The sequence below is a fragment of the Nyctibius grandis genome, chromosome 7, assembly GCF_013368605.1.
Source record: "Nyctibius grandis isolate bNycGra1 chromosome 7, bNycGra1.pri, whole genome shotgun sequence".
Taxonomy (NCBI): domain Eukaryota; kingdom Metazoa; phylum Chordata; class Aves; order Nyctibiiformes; family Nyctibiidae; genus Nyctibius; species Nyctibius grandis.
The window spans coordinates 47,493,556-47,516,448 of NC_090664.1; the positions used below are offsets into that span (position 1 = coordinate 47,493,556).

The 22,893-nt window shown below is 42.1% G+C and overlaps 1 protein-coding gene across 1 annotated transcript in view; it reads left to right on the forward strand.

The window, feature by feature from the left end:
• ADARB2 (adenosine deaminase RNA specific B2 (inactive)) overlaps window positions 1-22,893 on the forward strand; it is a 119,527-nt gene that overhangs the window by 8,356 nt on the left and 88,278 nt on the right. The window contains exon 2 of the mRNA XM_068405250.1: window positions 542-1,449. Coding sequence (XP_068261351.1) covers window positions 542-1,449 — 908 coding nt within the window. The remainder of the gene's footprint in view (window positions 1-541; window positions 1,450-22,893) is intronic.

The window sequence follows — 22,893 nt, forward strand, 5'->3', positions numbered from 1 at the left end:
CACGAACCTATGGTGTGAGTAGAGACAGTCAATGTATTCATTGCAAATAGATTATTCAATGCATTTACCAATTTTTCTGTTTGTGAATCATTTGTGAATCATTTCTGATTTCTATTAATGTGTTCATAAGCATTCACCCACGTGGGTTATAGAACAAATCTCAGCCTAAGGGAACTTCACAAACTATTCACTTTTTCCTAGTAATTGTCCAGTGTGAATGCAGTAGTTCATTTAAGTCACATGGCATCGGTTATTCTTCATCTTTGAATGATGTAATCTTTTTTTAAAACAGGAGGCTAGTGACTAATACAAGTAGAACTTTGGGAACAAGTAAACATTCAGGACATGCAGAAAATCTGTTCTATAAATAATAAACCAACCATTATTTAGATATTTGATGAAAACCCCCAAAAAGGACTGAGCAATGATATCTATCATTAACTTTTTTTTCTTTTTTTGGCTATTCTGTCTGCCCTAGGCATAATGTCAGCTACTATGATGACAACTGTAATGTGAGGTTTTTTTCTTTCTTTACTGACAGGTACCAGCAGTGCAGAAGTAAAGGAAAATCGAAACATTGGCAATCTGGAGGATCATCCAATATCCTCTAATGAGAGGGCAAGAGGGGGAACACCTAGCAGTAAGAGAAAAAGACCCTTAGAGGATGGCAATAATAGCCATTTCTGCAAACTCCAGCTCATCTGGAAGAAAGTCTCGTGGTCAGTGACACCAAAGAATGCTCTGGTTCAGCTACATGAACTTAAACCAGGTTTACAATACAAAATGGTTTCTCAGACAGGTCCAGTGCATGCTCCAGTCTTTGCTGTTGCTGTGGAAGTAAATGGACTTACGTTTGAAGGCACAGGGCCCACAAAAAAGAAAGCCAAAATGCGCGCTGCAGAGCTAGCTCTGAAGTCGTTCATTCAGTTCCCCAATGCCTGCCAAGCTCACTTTGCCATGGGGAACTGCATCAACCCATCCACGGACTTTACTTCTGATCAGGCAGACTTTCCAGATACTCTGTTCAAGGAGTTTGAACCATCTACACACAGCAAGGACTTTTCAGTCTATAACCCCGTTAATAACGAATTGCTTTCCACTGCTTATCGACACGGGCGCTTACTCTGCCATACGCTGGACTTAATGGGCCACGGTAAGCAAAACAAGCACAAGATGGCATCCAAAGCGGAGAGCGAGAAGAATCCAGTGGTGCTGCTAAATGAGCTGCGGTCGGGCCTGCGGTACGTCTGCCTGTCAGAGACGGTGGAGAAGCAGCACATCAAGAGTTTTGTGATGGCGGTGCGAGTGGACGGGAGAACATTTGAAGGCTCAGGACGTAGCAAGAAACTGGCCAAGGGTCAAGCAGCGCAGGCAGCCCTGCAAGCCCTCTTTAACATTCGGCTGCCCAGCCACATTCCCAGCAGGAGTAAATGTCACCATTTGCCACAGGTGAGAGTTCCTGGGTAGCCACCATCACGTTGGAGGAACACTTGCAATGAATGGGATCGGTATTGCTATAGCTGTTGTTGTTCTACCAGATGGTTTCTCTGATGTTATAGCAAGTGCCATGCCACAGAATAGCTGTTTTCTCATAGAAAGAGACATGGAAAAAGCATGAAAAAAATGCAAAAGCTTGAAAATGGTATCCTGACATCATTGGGTACAACTTGCAGCCCTTTCCATAGGAGGCATAGATGAAAGGGCAGAATGTAGGGGGAAATACCAGTGTTTCAATTTGCTAGAGAGACTGGTAACATTGACACAGGCAGAAAAATCAGGTCATTCTGTGGTACTGCATCTTTCTTAACATAAAGGAGCCCATAAGCAAAGGGATTCCCCATATCCTCCTTTTAGAGTTAATTTTTGATGAGGACATTGCCATTCAGAGGAGACAGCAATGACAAGGAATGTGCCCGTGTCAAAGCAAACTCTCCAGACAGTTCTGCTGCTAGAAAAGTTAAGGATTTTTGTTTATTATAAGCTTACTTTTGGGGTTGTTTTTTTTTTGTTGTTTTCAAATATGCCTCCAACAGCACAAGGGATAGTGAAAACTCTGAAGTTTTGCTAGAACAAAAGTAGAGACTACTGCTGTATTCATACAGAAAATATAGATCTGAGGTACATACTTAGCACATCAAAGTTTCATAGTTGGTCATACTCCAAAGGCTATCTTAGCATTACTTAGACTTATATCAATTCTCTAAGTTCAAAGGAAGCCAGGATTTGCAGACATTGGGAAGCATTACACAGGTTCAAATAATTTCTTGATTTGCTTGTGCTGTCATAAAAGGTTTGATCCACCAGCACCAGGAGGTGATCTACCGCTACAAAGCTCCCTTTGTGAAGGGAGCTGTTAAAGTCCAGGATTTAATGCAAAGCACTGAGAGCACTCAGTGCTCTCAGAGTCATTCTCCTTCTGTCTTGCTGTGACACCCTAGGCAAGTCATTTAAATCCAATATGCCTGTAATAAAAATGAGCATATTGTATGAAAGAACACTTCAAGATCCTTAAGTAGTGTGTAAATGCAAATTATTAGCAGCAATTCTCATTAACATTAGTAAAGATGTTCATTAAATGTTCAAGGAGTTTGATAGGAGATGAATCCTTTAGGTGACATGATTGCCTGCAGGACCCAGGAATTATATTTGGTGACCCAGAAGTTTGCTTCCTATGATTCCAAAAAGGAAACATGAGAAATGTAAGAAATTCTAAAATACATCATAATCCTCCACCTCTTCCTTTTAATTCTGGTTTGTAAACTTCATGAACCAGTGGGATGATAACATAATTTAATAATAGCAGTGATCTTCACAGAGTGCTTTTCAGGCATTTTGGAAGCCTTGGCCAACCTGGCAGTTCCATTCTCTCAGTACTCCTCCAAAGTGCAGATAGTTTTAAATGAGAAATCTATGCTGTTTCCTGCCCAAACTAATTCTGGTAAAAAGTAGTTTGCTTTGATGAGCATGCCTACCCTTCCCCATGGAAACCTAGCGCTCGGATATAAAGAGAAATCTCTAGTCCCAACCTGCTGGCTGCTTTGCTGCCCCCAGTGAACTTTGCTGGATGGGTTGGCAGGTAAATACCATGCATCCATTGACCAATGGTTTGTCATATTCTGAAACTGCACCACAAGTATCACTGCCTCAGTTCCTGAGCTCTCTGAAATATTCCCTAGTTGCTTGGCTTCGGGATCATCTTCTACCTGAATATCACATCTTACCTGAGTCCCCAATTGTTCACCACGTGACACATTCTTCAGTATGCATTCTCTTTTTTATGGCCTTTTCTCCTTTCTGTAGACTTCTGCCCTCCTTATCTTCTTCTCCTCACTCTTCTGGAAGTATAAATGTCAGTGAAAAGGTGTCACTGAACTTTCTCTGTCAGTATTTTTCGAGTGGTTATGTATCATCCAACTAAAAGATTACTTGGGCACTTTTAATGCCAGCATTCAGCACATTAATTGAGAGGTAAACCTTAACACTGGTTTCTGCTGACCTCCTTACTAGCTGCTCTCATCAACAGACATAGCAGCCGTGACACAAAACCCAAGTTTGTGTTACTCAAATAATGATCCAACTTCCACTGAAACCAACAGATGTATTTCCACTGACTTCAGCTGGGCTGTAGCTTAAGCATTAAATCCAGAAGCATCTTTATTTGTTCTCGCCATGTTATGCAGTATCTCATCAAGTGACTGTCTTTGCTCACTGCCTCAGTCAGCCCATCTGGCTGTTTGGTCAGTCAAAGCAGTGGTAACCGTATTGGGGAGAGTGTAGTTCTCACTGAGCTGTGGCCAGAGCCAGCTGCTCCAAAAGTTGTTTCAGCTCCTTCTAGTCTCCTGATCTTCTGCAAACCACATTTTCAAGGACTCATTTCAAGCCGAGTTTTCAAAGCTATTCCTACTTAGTAGGCTCAGCTTGCTTTGTGTCCAAAAGTGTTTAAAAGCAGGAGAGCATCCTGAAACCCAAACAGCTTAGGGACAGAATTTGAAATATTAGCGGGGTTTGATTTCTTGACAGAATAAGGAGCAACTATTGTACTGTCCAACCATTCACTGTTTTCATGTGCTTCATCATATTTGTTAGGATATCAGACAGCTAACTCATCGATAGTAGGGACAGGCAAACAAGATCAGCTGTAACAGTTTCACCTATATTTTGCATATTTTGTAGAATCCAGGAGTATGTTTATCTCTGTGGTTGCCCTTTACGAAGAGTATTCCAACTTTACATGTCTTTGTTCCTGTTCCCCTTGCTATTATCAGTGGTGTTAGGAGGCCAGAATTTGGCTTTTCCTCATTACAGCCTGACTGAAACAGGAAAAACCAAAAACCTTGTAATACTGGTAGGCCAGTTGTGCTGAACTTACGGATTTCACCATGTTCAAGAAAGTATTAAAAAAAGTTCAGATGTCCTTATGAGCTGGGCCTCCCAACCACTGATGTTTCTGCCTTGCCCATCAGGGCTCCCAGGGGACTTGGTGTCCCTCAGCCTCAGGCATGCCCTCGGACTGACTGACACTTTTCCTGCTGACCAAGGGACACTCAATGTAAAATGCCAAAAGAGACAACATATCCTCCAGTCTGTCCTGAGAGATGCTGCCTATACAGGAGGCTTCCTGAACAGCAAGGAAATGCAGACCATAGATGTAAAATCCAGCCACCTTGATCTCTTCTGATTCAGACAAAACAAAGAAAGACAAGAACAGCAAAGCCAGAAATAAATTAATTCCCTGGGATAGCTGCAGTCCAACTTGCTTCTTCAGGTGCCTCTCCTGCCCCTCATTTGCCAATGCTGAAAACCCACCATGAAATTGTGAGCACTTCACAATATCAGTGCTTTCTTAAAAGAACATCACTGTGCCTCTGATTTTCTTCCCTGTGATTGTTCCACAATGCATTTGGGTTGACTGCAAGACTATACCCCAAAAATAAACAAAAACATGTCACACTTTACACCAGGAAAAATTTTTAATCTCATAATTTAAAACCAAAATAATTAAGATTGTGGCTTCTTTACTGCCATCAACAATGATTTGATCCACTTCTGTGATTCAAGTATAATGATGGGTGAGGGACCTGAGGTCTTGCCCATGTATAGGGTGAATAGAAGGTAGCTGAGATAATCCAAGAACCAGATGAAATGGTCACAAGATTTGCTCATCAATCTGCCAGATACTGTTCTTCCTCAAACCAGGTGTCTTATCTGTGCTGTGCCACTGAAGTTCAAGATAAATACTATTGATGGTCTGAGGCTGGGCACATCATGTTGATCAGAGCAGCCAAGATGGGAGCCTGGAGATCTGCTAAACTAATGGCAGAGATAAAGTGAGTCAGGAGAATGGAAATTACAACACATCACTGTGCACCTTCTCTAAGTCACTAAATATTGCGTTTTGTTTCATAGCATACTTGGTCTGAACTCATATTGTCCACCAAATAATATGCAATTTCTTCAGTTATCAGCTTTTATGGAGGTCTGACAATTGTTTCTCCCCATTGGCTCCCAGTGTCCCCATTAACACATTGGGAGCTAATGTTCTTAGATTCCAAAACAGGAGACAACATCGAAGGGTGCTGACCTAACCAGCCCTAATGAGTCTGCACTGGTAGAAATACATCCACACACTCCCAGGCTTTCCAAGTGCAGTGTGCTCATTTCAGGAGATCAAGGTGACCCCCAAGCGCATCTGACCAGTGTACAGATTGTTTTTCTAATCTTGTAGTCCTCCTAATCTATCTCACTCAGTCTAAACAGCATTCTTACTGCTGTAGAGCAAAACCATTAATTAATATTGCCATAACAAATTAGTAATAGAGGGGTGTTTGGATTTCAAATGGACCTAAATTAAAAAGGAATAGGTGTGAAAATCACATTCACTTTGCTTTGAAATAGCTTAACGCTGCTGTTGCTGGTTCACATCCAGAGCCTCCAGAGCAGTAGCTGTTAATTTATTTATTTAAACAAAACCTCATTGTGTTTTGTGCGTGCCTCATCAAAAAGAAGCAGGGTTTTTTTCCTTCAGCAAATAAATCTAACCATTTGAATCCAGTTAAATCCCATATTTGCCAAAAGCTTCATTTGCACACCAAAGCAACCTAAGTATCCCCATTGCAATGATTTTTTACCCCGAGCAGGTCAAGGATTCCTGCCAGGCAACTTCAGTATCACTTGGTGACCAGTGTCATGGGAAGAACAACCACCGTGTTGGGGAAAGCCCCATACCTTACACCTCTCATCCACTTCCCTCCAGAAACCTGTTTCTCTGTGTTGCAAAACTAGTTCATTTTCATGTGATATCAATTGTTCCTGCCTCCTTCACTTTATTTCTCTCACTGTCCTCATTTGCCAGCTTCCTTGCAACTGTGCCCTCTCGTCTGTGTCACAGTTCAGCTGAGGCTGAGGTTGGCAGTGACAGATTTGAGTCCAGCGCAAAAAGGGACAGCACATGGAGCTGGCACTGAGCTTTGAGAAGCTGTTCCAGCACATTTCTGTGAAGAGCTTTGTCTCGTCAAGTGACCAAGTACATTTTTTTATAACCTTCTCTGTTTTCTCCTGCACAAAGAGAAACAGCTGATAGGTGTATGTGTAGCTCCTGGCAGTGAAATGCAAGAATGGGAAAGGAAAGGGGAAAAGATGAAAGAAAGGGAAATGGTGGGGACCAGAGAGATGCCTCTGTAACACAAATAATGTTTGATTTTCAACCATCTAGTTCTGACTCTGTAGGTGGGGAAAGTTGCTTTTTATAATCAGAACAACGGGCAGTCGAGACACTTATAGGATTACAGTTTCTTAAGCAAAACAATGGCAAAAGAACCAATTTAGAGGCATAGCATTAGTGCACTGGATACTGTTATTATTATCCTGGCTGCTAATAAGATTGCAGTCCACAGTTGAGGAACCAGGACCTCCTCACCCCTCATACAAGTCCAACATAAAAGATGATTATTGCCTCAGAGAGATTACAGCTTGAGTCTTAGATGAAGAAATTACCATGTTTTAATGTATATAACCCATGCAAGATCAAAGGGAGATGCTGAAGGGCTACCTACATGGAATCATGGGAAACAAGTTAACAGGGTAGAAAGGACTCCAGTTGCTTGCTCTCATAGCATCAGCACACCCGTGTAGATACATTAAGGGGTTTGCACATAAAAACCAGTCATCACTGCAAATAACACATTACTTTGCATCAGCTGGGCTACAGTAATGCTCTAGCTATCTGCTGCAGGGAGAAGTGTATGAGGTGGCATATCCATCTCCACCCTCCATACCTGTCTCTTTTGCTCCACAGTTGCTGTACTCTGTAACTCTTTGCTTCCTCCCGGCCACAGATAACTCCAACAGGATCCACAAAAGATTCCCCTCCACTTGTCTTTAAGTCCTACATGATATAGAGCATGTTCAGGGCTTTCAGAGTATTAGCTATGCTAAACAAAACTCTTCTAATGGAGATGTTAAAGTCTAAGTATACCACTCACCTAATTAATAATACTTAGGAGAGCTGTAATAATGGTGATAATTAGTTAATGAATGGCTGACCATCATTCACAGTAGAGAAAAAATAATTTTAATGTCTTCAAGGAAAAAATCTTTAAGGCTGAAAGTCATTTTTCTCAAGTGTATATATATATTTATGTAATTTAAGTTTGTAAGCAACCCAAACCCCTCCTTCCTCTGAAAAAAAGAAACATAAAAATATCTAATTTTCTTTTATAAAGACTCTGAAGACTCCACTGTGATTACAGTGCGTTTAGAGTGGGGTGAATCTGATTTAGCCGTCTGACTTGGCTGATGGCTGCTCTTTTAGCGTACTTGCAAATACTTCATACCATCCATACATCCACAGAACCAGTGTTTGATTTCTTCCCTTCAGAATCTAGATTGCTTATTAAACACATCTAGTGAGACACAGTGTGGACTCTGCTGACTTTTGCTGTTTACCATGATGAACCAGCCTTGCCTATCCAGGAAGCTGATGGTGTGGATCTGATTTGTGAAGAATTATTATTTGTGTGACCCATTATGGTGAGACAGTTTGTGCGGAATGATTAGGGCTCCAGCGACAAGCAGAGCTAGTTAGTACATGAAAGCCTAATCCCAGTCTGGTGTCATCCACACATAAAACTTACTTCTAAAACAGACACTCTCGCAGCTGTCAGAGTCGCCTTTGTTGCTTTCTGGCTTTGTAAGTGAGCTAGGGACACTTCAAAAAGCTCCCGGCAAGCTGGACCTCGTTAAAGCTCCCGCTTCATCCTGGACTTGTACCCTGACATTGTTTATGATGCTTCATTATTATCTACTTAATACAAGCCATGATCGTTCTGCTCCACTAAATGGAGCTGTAATACAAGTGCCCGGAGTGAATTTTTCTTTGGTCGAGTTCCATGCAAAGCCTCCTCTGTTTGAGCTGGAGTGTTACAGATATGCCAAAACCACGTTCTTTTACAATTTTTCTCTGTAGTCACATCTAGAAAGCCTTAATTATTCAAACATATTTTTCCTTCTGTGTACAGAGTATCAGAAGCAAGCTCCTACCATTTATTTTACGATGACTACCTCCCTCTTGTGGTCCTTGTGCCAACCGTGTGGCAGGCAGATCATCGCGGTACGAGGGGAAGACTAATAACACAAAATGCCAGCGCACCTTGGAAAGGCAGCAGCTCAGAGCCTGCAGTTTCCCCAGTGATGCTGCTGAGAAGCCCAGTGTCACATGCAGCAGAGGGACCACTCCCTTCCTGCTGAGTAACAAGGAACGTCTTTGTCCGTTTTATTTTATTGCATCCATTAGCCTTTAGATAGTGCGTTTGTATAGTAGCTTTGGAGAAAACCAACATTTCTTCTGCACCTTTATCCCAGCTTAACTCCTCATGCTTACTGCAATGTGAAAGGATTATATACATACACATACATACGCACACACAAAAAAAAATAGTATGCGTGTCATAAAATTCGATAGGTGGAATATATTTAGGGCTTAATCTTAGGATTAGGAGACAGAACAGACTTTAGACTTGTTATAATGGATGTAAAATGCTAAAGAATAGCTCATGTTGTTTGAGGAGTAAAATCCTTTGTTGTTCATTTAGTGCTTTCTTTATATGAACATCTTACAAGCAAGTTTGGATCTCTAATGGAAGCAAAATTTATCAGAGCAAGGTTTGGTTTTTTTTCACATGCATGATGCATGATGTGAACTTTTGTTAAGATAAAATATTTTTACAAACTCCTGAGAAATAGAAATGGGAGATAAATATGCATATTCACTGGGAAAGTGAGTAAATTATCCATCTCCTTTCATCACAAAGTTTTATGCATTGAAAACTATCAATATTGTCTCTGTCTCATGATACCCATCAGCTTCTTAGACTGAATTCTAAGACACATAAAATATTAATACATCCATAAACCTTTCCTCCTCTAACTTAAATACTTCAGTATTGTCTTTAGACAAATTCATGTTGCTTTTTCATCCTTTCTAGTTTTCTAATTGATAAGCCAGAGTTTGCTTCCAAGCAAGCTAACCATTATTTCCTATTTGTCTTGCAAACTGGAGTAGACATTCGATACGAAACCACCTAAGCGTGATTGCTCTTAACCTACTTGTCATCCCATCTGCTGCAGACACCAGCCACGTAATCAGACTTGAATTCAGACAATGGTACCTTAAAATCTGACACGGAGATGTCACCCAAATGAGCCCATGTTACCAAAGCCACACTGCTGTATAAATTCCTTATGTACTGTTTCTTCTCACTCTCTTTATCCAGTTCCCCGTTAAAAGCTAAAGGTGGGAAGAGAACATTCCCTGAACAAACATCGTCAAATTAACAAAATGAAAGTGTTTCGGTTTGTTCGGAGAAGTAGCCTAAGCATCCCATGATTTCTAAATTCTTCTATTCATGTCATTTCATTGTCGAGCTCTTATTTTTAGGCCATCTTCTATGAACTGGACACTATTACTCACAGAAATAATTACAATCAACTCCTTTCCCTCCTATGTGGGTCATTGCTTTATTAGGTTAAAGACAAGGAATAATGTGAGTCTCCAAGGTCTTGCGGGGAAGGTGAAGTCAGCAACACTGGCTTAATTTCTTGTTTGATAATTAGTTTTTACACAAATCAGCTCTGCCCTGTACTTTTAAGGAATAATCCTCTGAGGGATATTGGAGAATAAACTCATTACTCCTGAATCAGCCCCCTCTTTTCTTCTACTCTTCTTCATACACACACAAGTCATTCTAACCCTCGATGCTTAATGACCCTTGTACACTCTTCATATGGACAACAGTTCATAACAGCACCACAAATATACTATTAGGGCTTGGTTGTCCTGGTCATTGCAGAGAAACAGTGTCCAAGAGAGGTGGAGAAATTGAACATGCTTCTTTAAACCTGATCCAGCTACACAGAAACCCTCTGCAAACCCAGGCAGTGGCCATCAAAGTGCAGCAGCCAAAAAAGCCACGCTAGAAAATAATAGGGAGCAGTGATTGGTAACACAACAGGCACAAAGTCAATTCCTTGAAGGCTCATGGTTATGGCAGCAATGAGGGGTAGATGAGCTGACTGATGTGCACCAGAAGATACAAATCGGAACCACACTGAAGCTTTCGTGTCTGAGTATCAGCAATTCAGCTGAAAATGGAAACAGATCACAGAGCTGTTAAAGTTGTTCTCTGAGCCAAAAGTTAGCTGTTGCACCACTGGGAAAGCAGTATGAGTCACTCAGAATAGTGTCCTAAAATAATGCTTATAGCAGCTCATAACATGATAACGTGGAGAGAAGAGGAATGGCCCATGAGGGTCGCCATTCTGGAAAACACCTTCACAGATGCTAAAGGTAGTTATCAACTCTCACCGAAGAAAAATGAAAAAGCCCTGGCACATACATTCCTATGGATCATATGGATCATTGAGCTTGCAGCTCAGCCCCAGGGTTTTGCTATTCCCAGCCAGGACTGACAACACATTAACACACTGTCATATTTTGCTGCCTTTCATGGCGTTGCATGTTCTCCTTTCAGTACTCAGTTAAAGGCCACTCAGGATTTTTTCCTATGTAGATTTACATGGACATTACTGAAACAGCAGGCATGAGTTCTTGACACAAAGATATCTTTGCCCATTTTGTGCTTGTCTTCTTTAAAAATACACCTTCTTCAGTGCTGTAGCACATTCTTGCTGATTGTAATTCATACATATCTGTCTGATTCTCTGATGGTTTATGCATGGCCTAAACCATCAACATTTACTCTGGCAAGTATCTCAGCACGACTGGAGGAGTCCGTGGGTTGTATTTGCCCTTCCACTAGGTGCTGGCTACTAATTAGAAAAGATAACAACATGTCTTAAAAATTATTTCTTTGCTAAATAAGCAGATTATTTTACTGAAATTCACAAAAAGTTCTGAAAAACAAATCCACAAAGTATTGCCATATGAACCCTCAAGTAGAAATTATTTTTTCCCTTCCCATTTTGTTTTTTTTTAGTGTAGGATATTTTTGGTCACAATCATAATAATCCTTCTAGTAGGAGATGCCCTCTGGTTTTCCAGGGCAAAAACCTTCAGCTGCATGTTTTACATTTTGACTTTGAGGGAAATCAAAGTACAGGAGGGATGAGGCTGCTGCTGTCACCACATTCCGGAGAACACTGACGGGAAGAAATGAACAGCATTCCCCAAAACACTGACAAGCTACAGTGCATAAATTTTCCTTTTAAATCCTATATTCATAAAAAAGCAAGTAACATGACTTTCGGATTTACTAGTCTTTGATGTAGACATTTTGAAATTTTTCCCTCTATGAATAGGCAGGAGCCTAAAATGAATGTAAATTTTCAGAAAATTACATCCTTGCCTGCATCTTTTCTTGGACATTTGTGAACTTAGATAGATCTGAAACCCTCCCTCTCTCAAAAAGAAAAAAAAAGGGAAAAAAAGTACAGAGACCTTTATATATCAGAAATCAAGCAAACAAGCCAAACTAGAAAGTCCTTACAGACAGACTAACATCCTTGCTGCGTAAATGAGCTGAAATCAAGCAGACATCTGAGCAGAGCTTCACTGTGGCAGAGCGGGAGCGACTTGTGCAAATCCGAAGGATCTGTTGGGGAGCCCTCGATAACAACAGGTCACCAGATAACCGCCAATGAGGCTGAACTGAGCAGCAGGAGGGAAAGAAACATTGCAAAGACAAGCTGGGGGAAAAAAAGAAGGTTTCCAGGCTGCCTTTGACAGAAATTGATCTGAGCAAATTAAACACTCATACCGTAGTGGTTAGCAGCCTTTTTTTTTTCTTCTCCCTTTCAAAATGTGAGATGCTGACAGCGAGATCAGTGTGGGTGGTTCGCCTTTCCTAGGCAGTGGTAGTTGGCGTGTGGGAGCAGGGCTGCTCCCAGCTGCAGATGTGAAGGGGACTTGGTGGGGTTGGGAACAGAAGCTTAAAATACAGAAATTACTCAGTTGAGGACCTGGAACAGTTTTTTGGGGTGAGGAGCAGAAATGATACCTTTGGTGAAAATCAGGCAAAAATTCCGAGTCTGAGAAGGAAACTGTTGGAGTTCTAGCACAGTCCTGAAGTGAAATCCTTGCAAAGGTATGCACAGGGAAACACTTTGATGGTAGCTGGGAGCTGTGTTTTGCTACCCATGCCTTGTACTGCATTCTGGGAGCTTATTTCTTTGCACACATACTTGCTAGCATTACAAATACTAAAAGTCTTTTTTGCGATTGGGAAATTAAGGTGGATAACTGAACCAACATAAACTAAATTTGCTCTGATATACGTGGGCATGAAGCTACAAAACAATGTGGGAAGCTAATACCTTTATTCCGTACTCTCACAGGCATAAACCAGAGCAGAATTTGAACCTGTGGATTTATAGCGAATAAAATACCAAACTTACCCTGACATATGTTGCAGCTGTTTCTCATTCCATCATGCAGCTGATAAATAGCTAATCTCCAGTTCAGGCCTCACTATTTAAATAAGCACAGTAAAAAGTTTAGCTATCTCTGACTGAACTACTTCAGCTGAATATCCTTAGTTCACTGCTTCTGGCCCCTGTTAAATGCAATTCAGATAAAGTCTGTTTTCTACTAGTATTTGTTTCTCTCTTGACACAGTTGGTATCTGCTCCTGCTAAAAGCTTTCAGACTGGAAGAAAAATCTACTGAAAAATACATTATTTAGTAAGCATAACTAAGCATCGCTAATACTAGGAGGACAGAGGATTTCTTCCATGTTAACAGTTAACAAATATGTTGCTTTCTACGGGCAGTCTCACCCCCACCATTAAAACTGACAATTTTGCGGGGCTGGGACCAAAAAAGAAAAAGAGGACTACATCTTTCCCTGTAGCGCAGCAGACAGGCAAGAGCTGTGAGACACCCTCAATTTGCTGCATATTCTGCTTACTTGCTATCTGCTTTACGAGCCGCCTTTTGCCCTGACGGTGTGTGTCGGGCAGCTGCCGGCTCCGCATGCCTGGTTGCAGGCAGCGAGCGGGCAGCTCTGCCGTCCCCCCACTCCCGTGGCACTACCTCCCACAGCACAGGGTCACACACAGCTTCCCAAGTCCTTAATTCCCGTTCCTGGCTCTGGTTATCCCATTACTGGTTTCCATTTTCCCTTCTGGCACTCCCGTTATTAAGAAGAGTCTCCTCTCTCCTGGCGTGCCTCATCCAGGCAGGAGCAGGCTGGAGCTGGAAGGGAGAAAGCAGCTGTGAGAACAATTCGGTAAAATTTTAGGTCGAATGTTGGGTGCCCCGTCCTTGTGATAATCGCTTGCATTAGAGCACATTAACACAGTTGCTCTTGCAGCGAATTAACGGTGATCTGTGCAGAGGCACAAAATCAAGTGCAATAATAATACACATGTATGAAAAACAACACGATTGCTACGTAATTAATTAATAACCGGTTACTGATTAAAAGGGGAACATTTGGAGCTAAATGTGTCCTTGACAACACTAACAGGATTGGTTTAGCACTGATTGTATTTTACAATAAGACATATAAGTGCAAATAATTGCTTCCACTATATCATGGAATTAGTTCCATGACAGTTCAGCTGATTACTTCAAGGTTTTATCTGCGTTTTGTAGCTGCAAGATCCGCTACCATTTTGCACCTTGCTAGCCAGTAGTGAAACACTCTTGTCTGTTTACATGTATTGCATGTAATGTAGCAGGAGAAGCATAATCAATACTGTAGATATATACAGTATCTGCATCACAAAGGTTACCACGCTCGGAAAACAGCTGATGAAGACTTGAGGTAATGAGCTGAAACATCCTGAAAGTAATTCCTAGCAGCACTAAAGACAATAATATAACTTCGCCTGATGTGGGTAATTCTCCACAGACTGAGGGAAGCATAATTTTTTCTGGAAGGGAGTTATGTGGTCCACTGAGAGTTTGAGTGAGATATGGGATATACCTTACGAGTGAGGAGCAGCTCGTAACTCAGGAGAGGTGGAACCTAAATGAAGTCACAGAGGTCATTCTTATTTTATCACTGGGGGAAATATGCCCTGTGTATCACTCAGCCTTTTCATACATTTAGTTACTGAGATAATTCTGGGTACAACAAATAGTTCATGTTTTTTTCATCTTGTATTTCATGACCAGAAAGCTTTTAAAAAAATTAAAAACAATTACAGAGGGACCGTTTGCCCTGTGAGTCCAAAGCTAGGCTTCTTTACAGGTAAGTTTAATGAAATACATGGGAACTCTGTGGTTCCTGTAGGGTATGGAGCTATCGCCTAAATATTTTTGCTCTTTTTCAGTATGTTTTTTGCTGCTGCTGCAGTGCAGAAGGCAGAAGGGCCAATGAAGCAGTCAGAGAAGTTTGCCCATCCTTTTATCTGCCTTCGTTGTAGCAGCCATTCTTGCGATGTGACTGTTTCTGCAGGAGAGATTTCCGTGCATGTTTTCAGACTGCTTTCCTAACAAAATTAGCTTTCTGTGATCAGCTTTCTGCTGCTCCTAGTAATCCTTGAGACTGTTCAACTATATTTGATAGCAGCAGATATCTCAAGACACTCGGTCTCTATCTATACAATATAAAAATGGGGACTTTGTAGAAGCAAGAGCAACCCAAACTAGTCCTGCACAGGGGACAATGCAGTTACCCCCAAGGCAGCAGCCAGCAAGCCAAGCAGCATGTTGGCAAGACATACCGAGACATACTGGTGTCTCCGTTTGGACCTGTTTCTTCTCTTCTAAACTCAGGGCACCTGTGCATCCTCTGTTTTAGAGGTATTATGAGTCTATTTGAGCCTGCAGAGTCACAGAGGGTGTAAGAGGATTCTTGGGCTTAGCAAGTGCTTCCCTATAGCTGCATGTTATCAAACTATTTCTTAATTAAAGCCTACACAATGAATCAAATTGGTGTAATCATGGTATCACACAGGGCTGTGACCTGAAACAGGGTTTGATATGATGCATCTCAATTTGTTCCCTTTGGGAGAGAGCTGAACTTTTACACTTAAAATTGAAATCTTCAGGGTGGAGTGGGAGTTGTGTAAAAAAGTGGGCATCCAGCAGCCTCATGGAGCAGCAACTGCTTCTGACCTCAGCATCGGGCAGGAATCCTTTTGCTGGCAGCACAACATTGACCCAGACTTCAAGGGTACCACAGGTTCAGCACCGCCAAGATGCACCTGTACCGAGCACAGGAGCCCCACAGCAGTGTGGACCTGGCTCCAGCATATACACGCTTGTGTGCATATGCTTGTGCAAAAGCCCCTCCTGCCATGTCTTGGCAGCTCCCTCCTCCCAGACCAGCGCTGAGAAGGCTGGAATAGGAGCACTGGTGTTTGCTATGAACACGGTGTCAGTGGGATAGCAGAGGCATACCACTACAGAGGCATGAAGTCTCTGTATTTTCTCTTGGGATAGCCTAGCTGCCGTGGACATCTCATACTTTATAGAAAGTGTTACATTGTATCCAGAAGTCTTGTTTCTATCACACATATGTGGGCACTCTAGCATCAATTAACTGTCAATGTAGGAATACACAATACAAGGAGGAGGCAGATTTCTGTCATGCATGTTTGGACTTCACTGTACCAATTAATTTTTTTTTCATATAGAAAGTTTTTCTCTTTTATGAGATCTTCTTGTTTTATACTGTACAGAACAAAGTAGCAGGTGACATTCAGGTAACAACTGGGGCAAGGTCCCACTGAACCAGGGAAAGCACACTCTTAACGGGTTCCCTATGGATGGAGAGGCTGAGCCCATGTGTTGGTCTGAGACAAGACTGGAAAGGGCAAACATGAGGGCAGTCATCTTAGTGCTTGATTGGTGAGGCCAAGGGAGTGTGCAAGAAAAAGCATTGTTTGTTTTATTTGTACCTATGTTGGTAACCCGAAATTGATCATCTGAGCTTAAGTGCATTCCAGTTACAGCTGTGAACAATTTCACTGTTTTTTAGTACAGTGTGTTGCCAGTTCAAAGGACTATTAATAATCCTAACAAAGCTATTTGTCCTTCTCTCAAATAGTGAGATAAACTCAGACATGGAATTGTTAAATTCCCTTTTTTTCTAACATACTTGGTTCTGATTTCTGAGGGTCTTAATTAGCAAAAAAGCAGAAGGTTGAGAAATGGTTGATTAGAGGTTCAGCTGTAAACTGGAAATGTAGCAAGTCAGATGTCTATTGATGAGTCTACTATGGGACATTTGTTATAGGATAGATGGAGAAGCTGCTAAAATCCTTACTTAGCAACATTGAAGCCAATCATTGTTGACACTGGATTAAACGGGAGCGTTTGTTGTATTTGGCAGCTGCGAAGGGGTTTGCAGTTTGTTAGAGAAAGGGGGTTTGTGTGCAATATCTCAAGAGATGACTGAGGCAGTGTTAGGAGGAATCTGAATAAGTGGGCGTACTGGTTTTGGCTGGGGTGGAGTTAATTTTCTTCATAGCAGCTTGTATGGTGTTATGTTTTTGGATTTGTGACCAAAACAGTGTTGATAACACACCGATATTTTAGCTATTGCTGAGCAGTGCTTACACAGAGTCAAGGCCTTCTCTGTTTCTCACGCTGCCCCACCAGCGAGTAGGCTGGGGGTGGGCAAGAAGCTGTGAGGTGACACAGCTGGGACAGCTGACCCCAACTGACCAAAGGGATATCCCATACCGTATGGTGTCATGCTCAGCAATAACAACTGCGGGAAGTTCAGAGTTGAGTCATTAATAATAGACCTATGAAGCTGTCTTTACCTCAACCCATGAGTCTTCTCACTTTTACCCTTCTGTTTCTCTCCCCCATCCAACTGGGAGAAAGGGAGTGGCTGCATGGGGCTGAGCTGGCTGAGGTTAAACCACAGCAGTGGGTAACACTGGGACATGACTGTGGGAAGTATAGATAGTCACCATGTATGAATCTACATTGACATACTGGTTTCCATTGAAGCCAGTGACAAAATTTTGTTGGGTACAGGTTGCATGTTAGAGTACCACATTTAGGGAACATTTGGAAAGGAAAAGACTGAGATACTACAATTTAAAAACCACATTGATGGCTGTTCTCAAATAGCTGCCTGGTTTCCATTCATACTTTGAGGGGCTAATCAATAAAGCATAATTATCTCCTCTGTTTATAGGGTGATGCCTGTTCTCAGTTTGAATCAAGAACTATTGAAAGGCTGTATGAGGAAGATCTGAATGTATGTGTCAGAACCAATTCAGAGTTTAAATTGCTTATAATGGCTTTTTAATGTCAATGCAGCTATCTCCGAGTGGCCTAAAGAGAGGGTGACAAAAAAGTAACTGTCTGTGTCACCGGCTAGTTTTGCTTTTGTAGTTTAAAGGGATATTGTCAATTGGAAACCTAGGCAAGGAACTAAGTGTAGTACTGAATACAGCATTTTGCATCTTGCTGACACAGCTTGTGATTGTTTTAGTTATTTTAACTTTCTTTTCTCCGTGATTGCTGTTGAAAGATTCAAATTTAAAAAAAAAAACAAAAATATGATCACTAATTATGGAATTTGTTGAAAGTGTGAAGCTGATCATAAAAGGTTTTGATAAATGAAATCACAGAACAGTTGAGGTTGGAAGGAGTCTCTGGAGACCGTCTAGTCCAGCCCCTCCTCAAGCAGGATCAGCTACAGCAAGTTGTTCAGGCCTGGGTCCAGTTGTGTTTTGAGTATGACCACAGATGGAGACTCCACGACCTCTCTGGGCAGCCTGTTCCAGTGTTTGAACAACCTCATGGGGGAAAAAAAAAAAAAGTGTTTGCTTGTATTCAGATTGAATTTCAGGTTTTTGAATTTGTGCCTATTGCCTCTTGTCCTGTCACTGGGCACTACTGAGAAGAGTCTGACTCCCTTGACTTCATTCCCTCCCATCAGGTATTTATACACATTGATGAGATCCCCTTGAGCCTTCTCCAGGCTGGACAACCCCAGCTCTTGCAGCCTCTCCTCATATTAAAGATGCTCCAGTCTCTTAATCGTCTTAGTGGCCCTTTGTTGGACTCACTCCAGTAGGTCAGTTTCTCTCTTGTACTGGGGAGCCCAGCACTGGACTCAGCACTCCAGATGTGCCTCACCAGTGCTGAGCAGAGAGGAAGGATCACCTCCCTCAGCCTGCTGGCAACACTCTTTCTAATGCAGGCCAGAAGGCTGTTTGCCTTCTTTGCCATGAAGTCACATTGCTGGCTAACAGTCAGCTCATTGTCCAACAAGACCCCAAGGTCATTCTCAGCAAATATGCTTTCGAGCTGGTCAGCCCCCAGCCTGTCTGGGTGCATGGGTTTGTTGCTCCCCAGGTGCAGGACTTGGAAGTTCTTGTTGAACTTTATGAGGTTCCTGTCAGGCCATTTCTCCAGCCTGCCGAGGTCCCTCTGGATGGCAGCATGACCCTCTGCCGTATCAGCCGCTCCTCCCAGTGTTGTATCACCAGCAAGCTTGCTGAGGGTACACTCTGCCCCCTCATCCAGATAATTTATGAAGATGTTAATAGTATTGGACCCAGTGTTGGTGCCAGGGACAGAGGTGAGGCTGTCAGGCCTGTAGTTCCCAGGATCTTCCTTCTTGCCGTTCTTGAAAATAGAAGTGACATTTGCTCTCTTCCAGTCTTCAGGAATCTCTACCAGTTGCCATGAACAGGAGCAGGACAGAGCAGGGTATTTTCCATTTGGTCTTCCACTGAACTGAAAGTTACTGAGCTAATTTCAGGAAAAGCTGTTGCAACACTTTCATGGTCAGTGCTGTGCTGGAAGCTGGAAGAGGAGATCAAAACGGTCCCTTCTGGCTTTAAAATCTTTGGGTTTGAAATTACTCATAATTCTGTCAAGTCAAAACCAACTGATATAAATACAACACCTTTTTTGTAAGTTGATCATGTCCCTTTAACACAATTATTTAATAGTCCTAAACATTCTTGTTAACAATGTGTGACAGGCAGCTGTGGTGGGAATGCTTCGTGATTGCTCCTCATGCAATATCATGCTGGGATTGCAGACCCATGCTCTGCTGTTTATGTTACCTCTACTTCACTTCAGACATGTTTTATTATAGTACTTTAAAAAGGAGAATGGAACATTTTATCATATTTTCCTGCCAAACCCCTTGTGTCTATTTTTTTTCCTAAAGAATTGTTTTTATCATCTATCTTTTACTGTGTATCACAGCATTATCTTCACCTGTTAAGGGAAAACATGAATGGACTTACAGTGTACAACAGACTGACAGGAAATCATAGCATGGATATTCCCTTCAGAATGACAGTTATACCCTCGATGGCATAGTGACTAAATAACTCATTGTGAGAACCTCCTTTTCACAGACAGTTGTTAAATTGAAGATATTACCAAAACAGAACGTAAGAATTATTGCTTGCTCTATCGTCATTTTTCTTTAGGTAAGGATATCCGCCTCTTTTTTTTTTTTTTTTTGCCTTCTGTGAGAAACAAACTGAAAGCACCAGTCCAGTCCTCAGCATCATTATAGCACCATTATGGTTTATTCTGATCCAGTATTTTCACTGTAAATCCTGTTTTCCACACGAGTCTTGAGATCAAGGTTCATTTGCAGTCCAGGCCTGTTCAGGGGAAAATAAATTTTAATGCACTTTGAGGACTGAGCCTAGCGCTTTTAAAATTTACAGTACAGTGACATAAAAATGAATTATTTCAGATGCTTTCTAGTATTGCTCTTTCATTCCTGTAGCAAAGAAGCTAGATCTCAGTTTGAAGTTGAGGTTTTGCTAACTTTTAATGGAAAATTACTATAACACTTCATAGATTAGAATCAACACATTCAGATGAATGGCTTAATTTATTTAGAAAAGTGCCTATTTTTTCATAGAGAATAAATATTCCAAAAACTTTACTGTATAAATACAATACAAAAACTTGGGTATCTCCTGTACTCTGAGGACTGGAAGGTGCTTGTTTTTTTTAGAAGATCAGCAGCAGATCAGTAATGCAGATTAACAGATCTACCTATTTTAAGCTGAGTACTGACATAACAGATTAACAAAACAGTGTCCACTCAAGAAAAAAAAAAAAGCAGCTTATTCCTGCTGAGACACACTGCAGGAGTGCGCTGAAATCCACTGGAGATGAAGGCAGCTGGGTTAACCTAACACCCGCAGTAAAAGTGATCTGAAACCTTTGTTTTGGAACAGGGACTGGATCCCTGCTGCCAGCAGAGCTGGGCATTGCTGAGGAGCTGCTGGGGATGACAATATCTCCAGCCAGCGTGGCTGGCTCTGGGAGAGGAGGCCTGACCACAGCTCCAGCTCCTGTTAAGGTCAACACAGTGTAGCTCAAGGGAGGAAAAATGTACTTTAAAGCATATTTCCAATACAGAGTCCACCATGTGCTCCGGCAGTTCATTGGCGTCATGCACAGCTGACTGAGGCCTCTGCAATTCCCTCTGGCTCCCCATGCCCAGGAGGTCCTCGCTGTGTGTCACCATGATGGGCTTCACATAGCAGCCGTCTGCAGATGCAGCAGCTGTCAGCTCCTCGGCAGACAAGGGCTCCTACCTGCAGCATCCACAAACACCAGATAAATCAGACTCCAGTCCAACCCACTACCTGACAGGACAGTGCTACATATTGGTCACACTCTGCCAGGTCCCTAATTAAAGCCTAGCCCTGTTTATTACTGAATGGAAGACTCTAGTTTAAGTCTTGCTGCATGGCGTAAGCCATCTTATGTCATCAAGATGGAGACTCCTTTTTTACAAGGAGTCACATGGAAAAGACAAGGGGTAATGGATACAAGTTAGTCCTGGGGAGATTCCAACTGGACACAAGAGGAAAATTTTTCATAATGAGAACAATCGGCCATTAGAATAATCTCCCCAGGAAAGTAGTGGATTCCCCAACACTGAACATTTTTAAGATTTGGCTGGACAGGGTGCTGGGCCATCTTGTCTAGACCATGCTTTTGCCAAGAAAGGTTAGACCAGATGATCCTTGAGGTCCCTTCCAACCTGGTATTCTATGATTCTGTGATGATCTGAATGATCATCACAGAAATCACAAAATGAACAGTCAGGGTCTGTTCCTATTGACCACGACATGTTAGTTCAGCAACATCAGTATGCAGGGACAGGAACAGGAGTAGGAAGCAGTTCTCCAGCATCTGAGCTCTTGTGCTTGGAGGGTGTCCCGCCATGGGCACTAGGACAGCTCACATTGGGCAGTGGACTTTGCTTCATCGAGTTAGTGCTCAAACACGCAAAGATCTGTCCAGCAGGATAACTGGAGTCATCCCTGGGGCTAACTGAGCCTTGTCAGCCCAATTCCTGCTTTCCAGAGCCTCACGGTGAAAATAGGATTGACTCTTGTTTAAAAATTAAATAGGGAGGGAGGAAAGAGCTTTCATTCCTGTCTCCCTGCCGTTGTGTAAGTACATGACAATAACACGGCTGCACATGGGTTTGCACTGGTTTAGCTTCACACAGAGTTTAACAGCTGATTTAAATTCAGCGAGTGCAAGTTTTCTGTGTGGACAAGACTCAAGTCTATAGGAAATCAATGGGCTGAGGCACTTCTGAAATCTTACCCTGCACCAGGCAGTATGAAATTCTGTAACACTGGGGTGACTACACGACGTGCAGGTCGATGTCAAGTCAGGCCAGCTGACCAGTTCTGATAAAATCTATTTTCTGCCTCCCTTTTCACATCCCCCCTCATTTTATTTTTCTTTCAGATACCGGTGTTAAAATGACATGAGGATTCTAGTTTCATCTGGCCAAACCCAAGATCAGGGACAGAGAAAGATTGAGAGGGCTGTTTGCAAAACTGTCAAGAACATAGAGCAGTCCAAGCGTAAAATCTATTCACCTTCATTTTATGGTGCTGATGGGTATAATAAGAAAATATTTTGCATTCATCCATCAAAAAAGTTAGAGCTATTTACACATATATATGCAGAATGCACGATGTGATTTGGCATAAATGCTTTAATCACATGCATTTCAGATGTAACCTACTTGTAGCTCCACAACTGGAAGTGTAAGACATCTGTCTCAAGTGCAGGCTGATAATAAACATCATGAACCTTCCCTCCGGATCCCACAGCACTTCCCAGATGAGGGGCTTGATTTGGCCTGGGCTTTCATGCAAGGCTTTCACTGAAGGCAAAAGCAATTCCACGTGCAGAAGAGCCCACCACACCGCACAAAGGCAGCCACTTCTGGGGGATGAAGCACTGCAACTTGAGCCAGAGCCTTGACGTCGGGAGAATTGTCTTCTTTCTTCCTGAAAATACTTGAGCCAGGAAAAGATAAACGAGCACAGAAAATGTCATGATATCATTAATGTCCAAACAAATACAGAGGACGTGTTCTATGAGACTCCTCTGTAAAATTTGTGTGGCTTTATCATGCTTTTAAAGGAAAGAAAAAAGGCATCTGC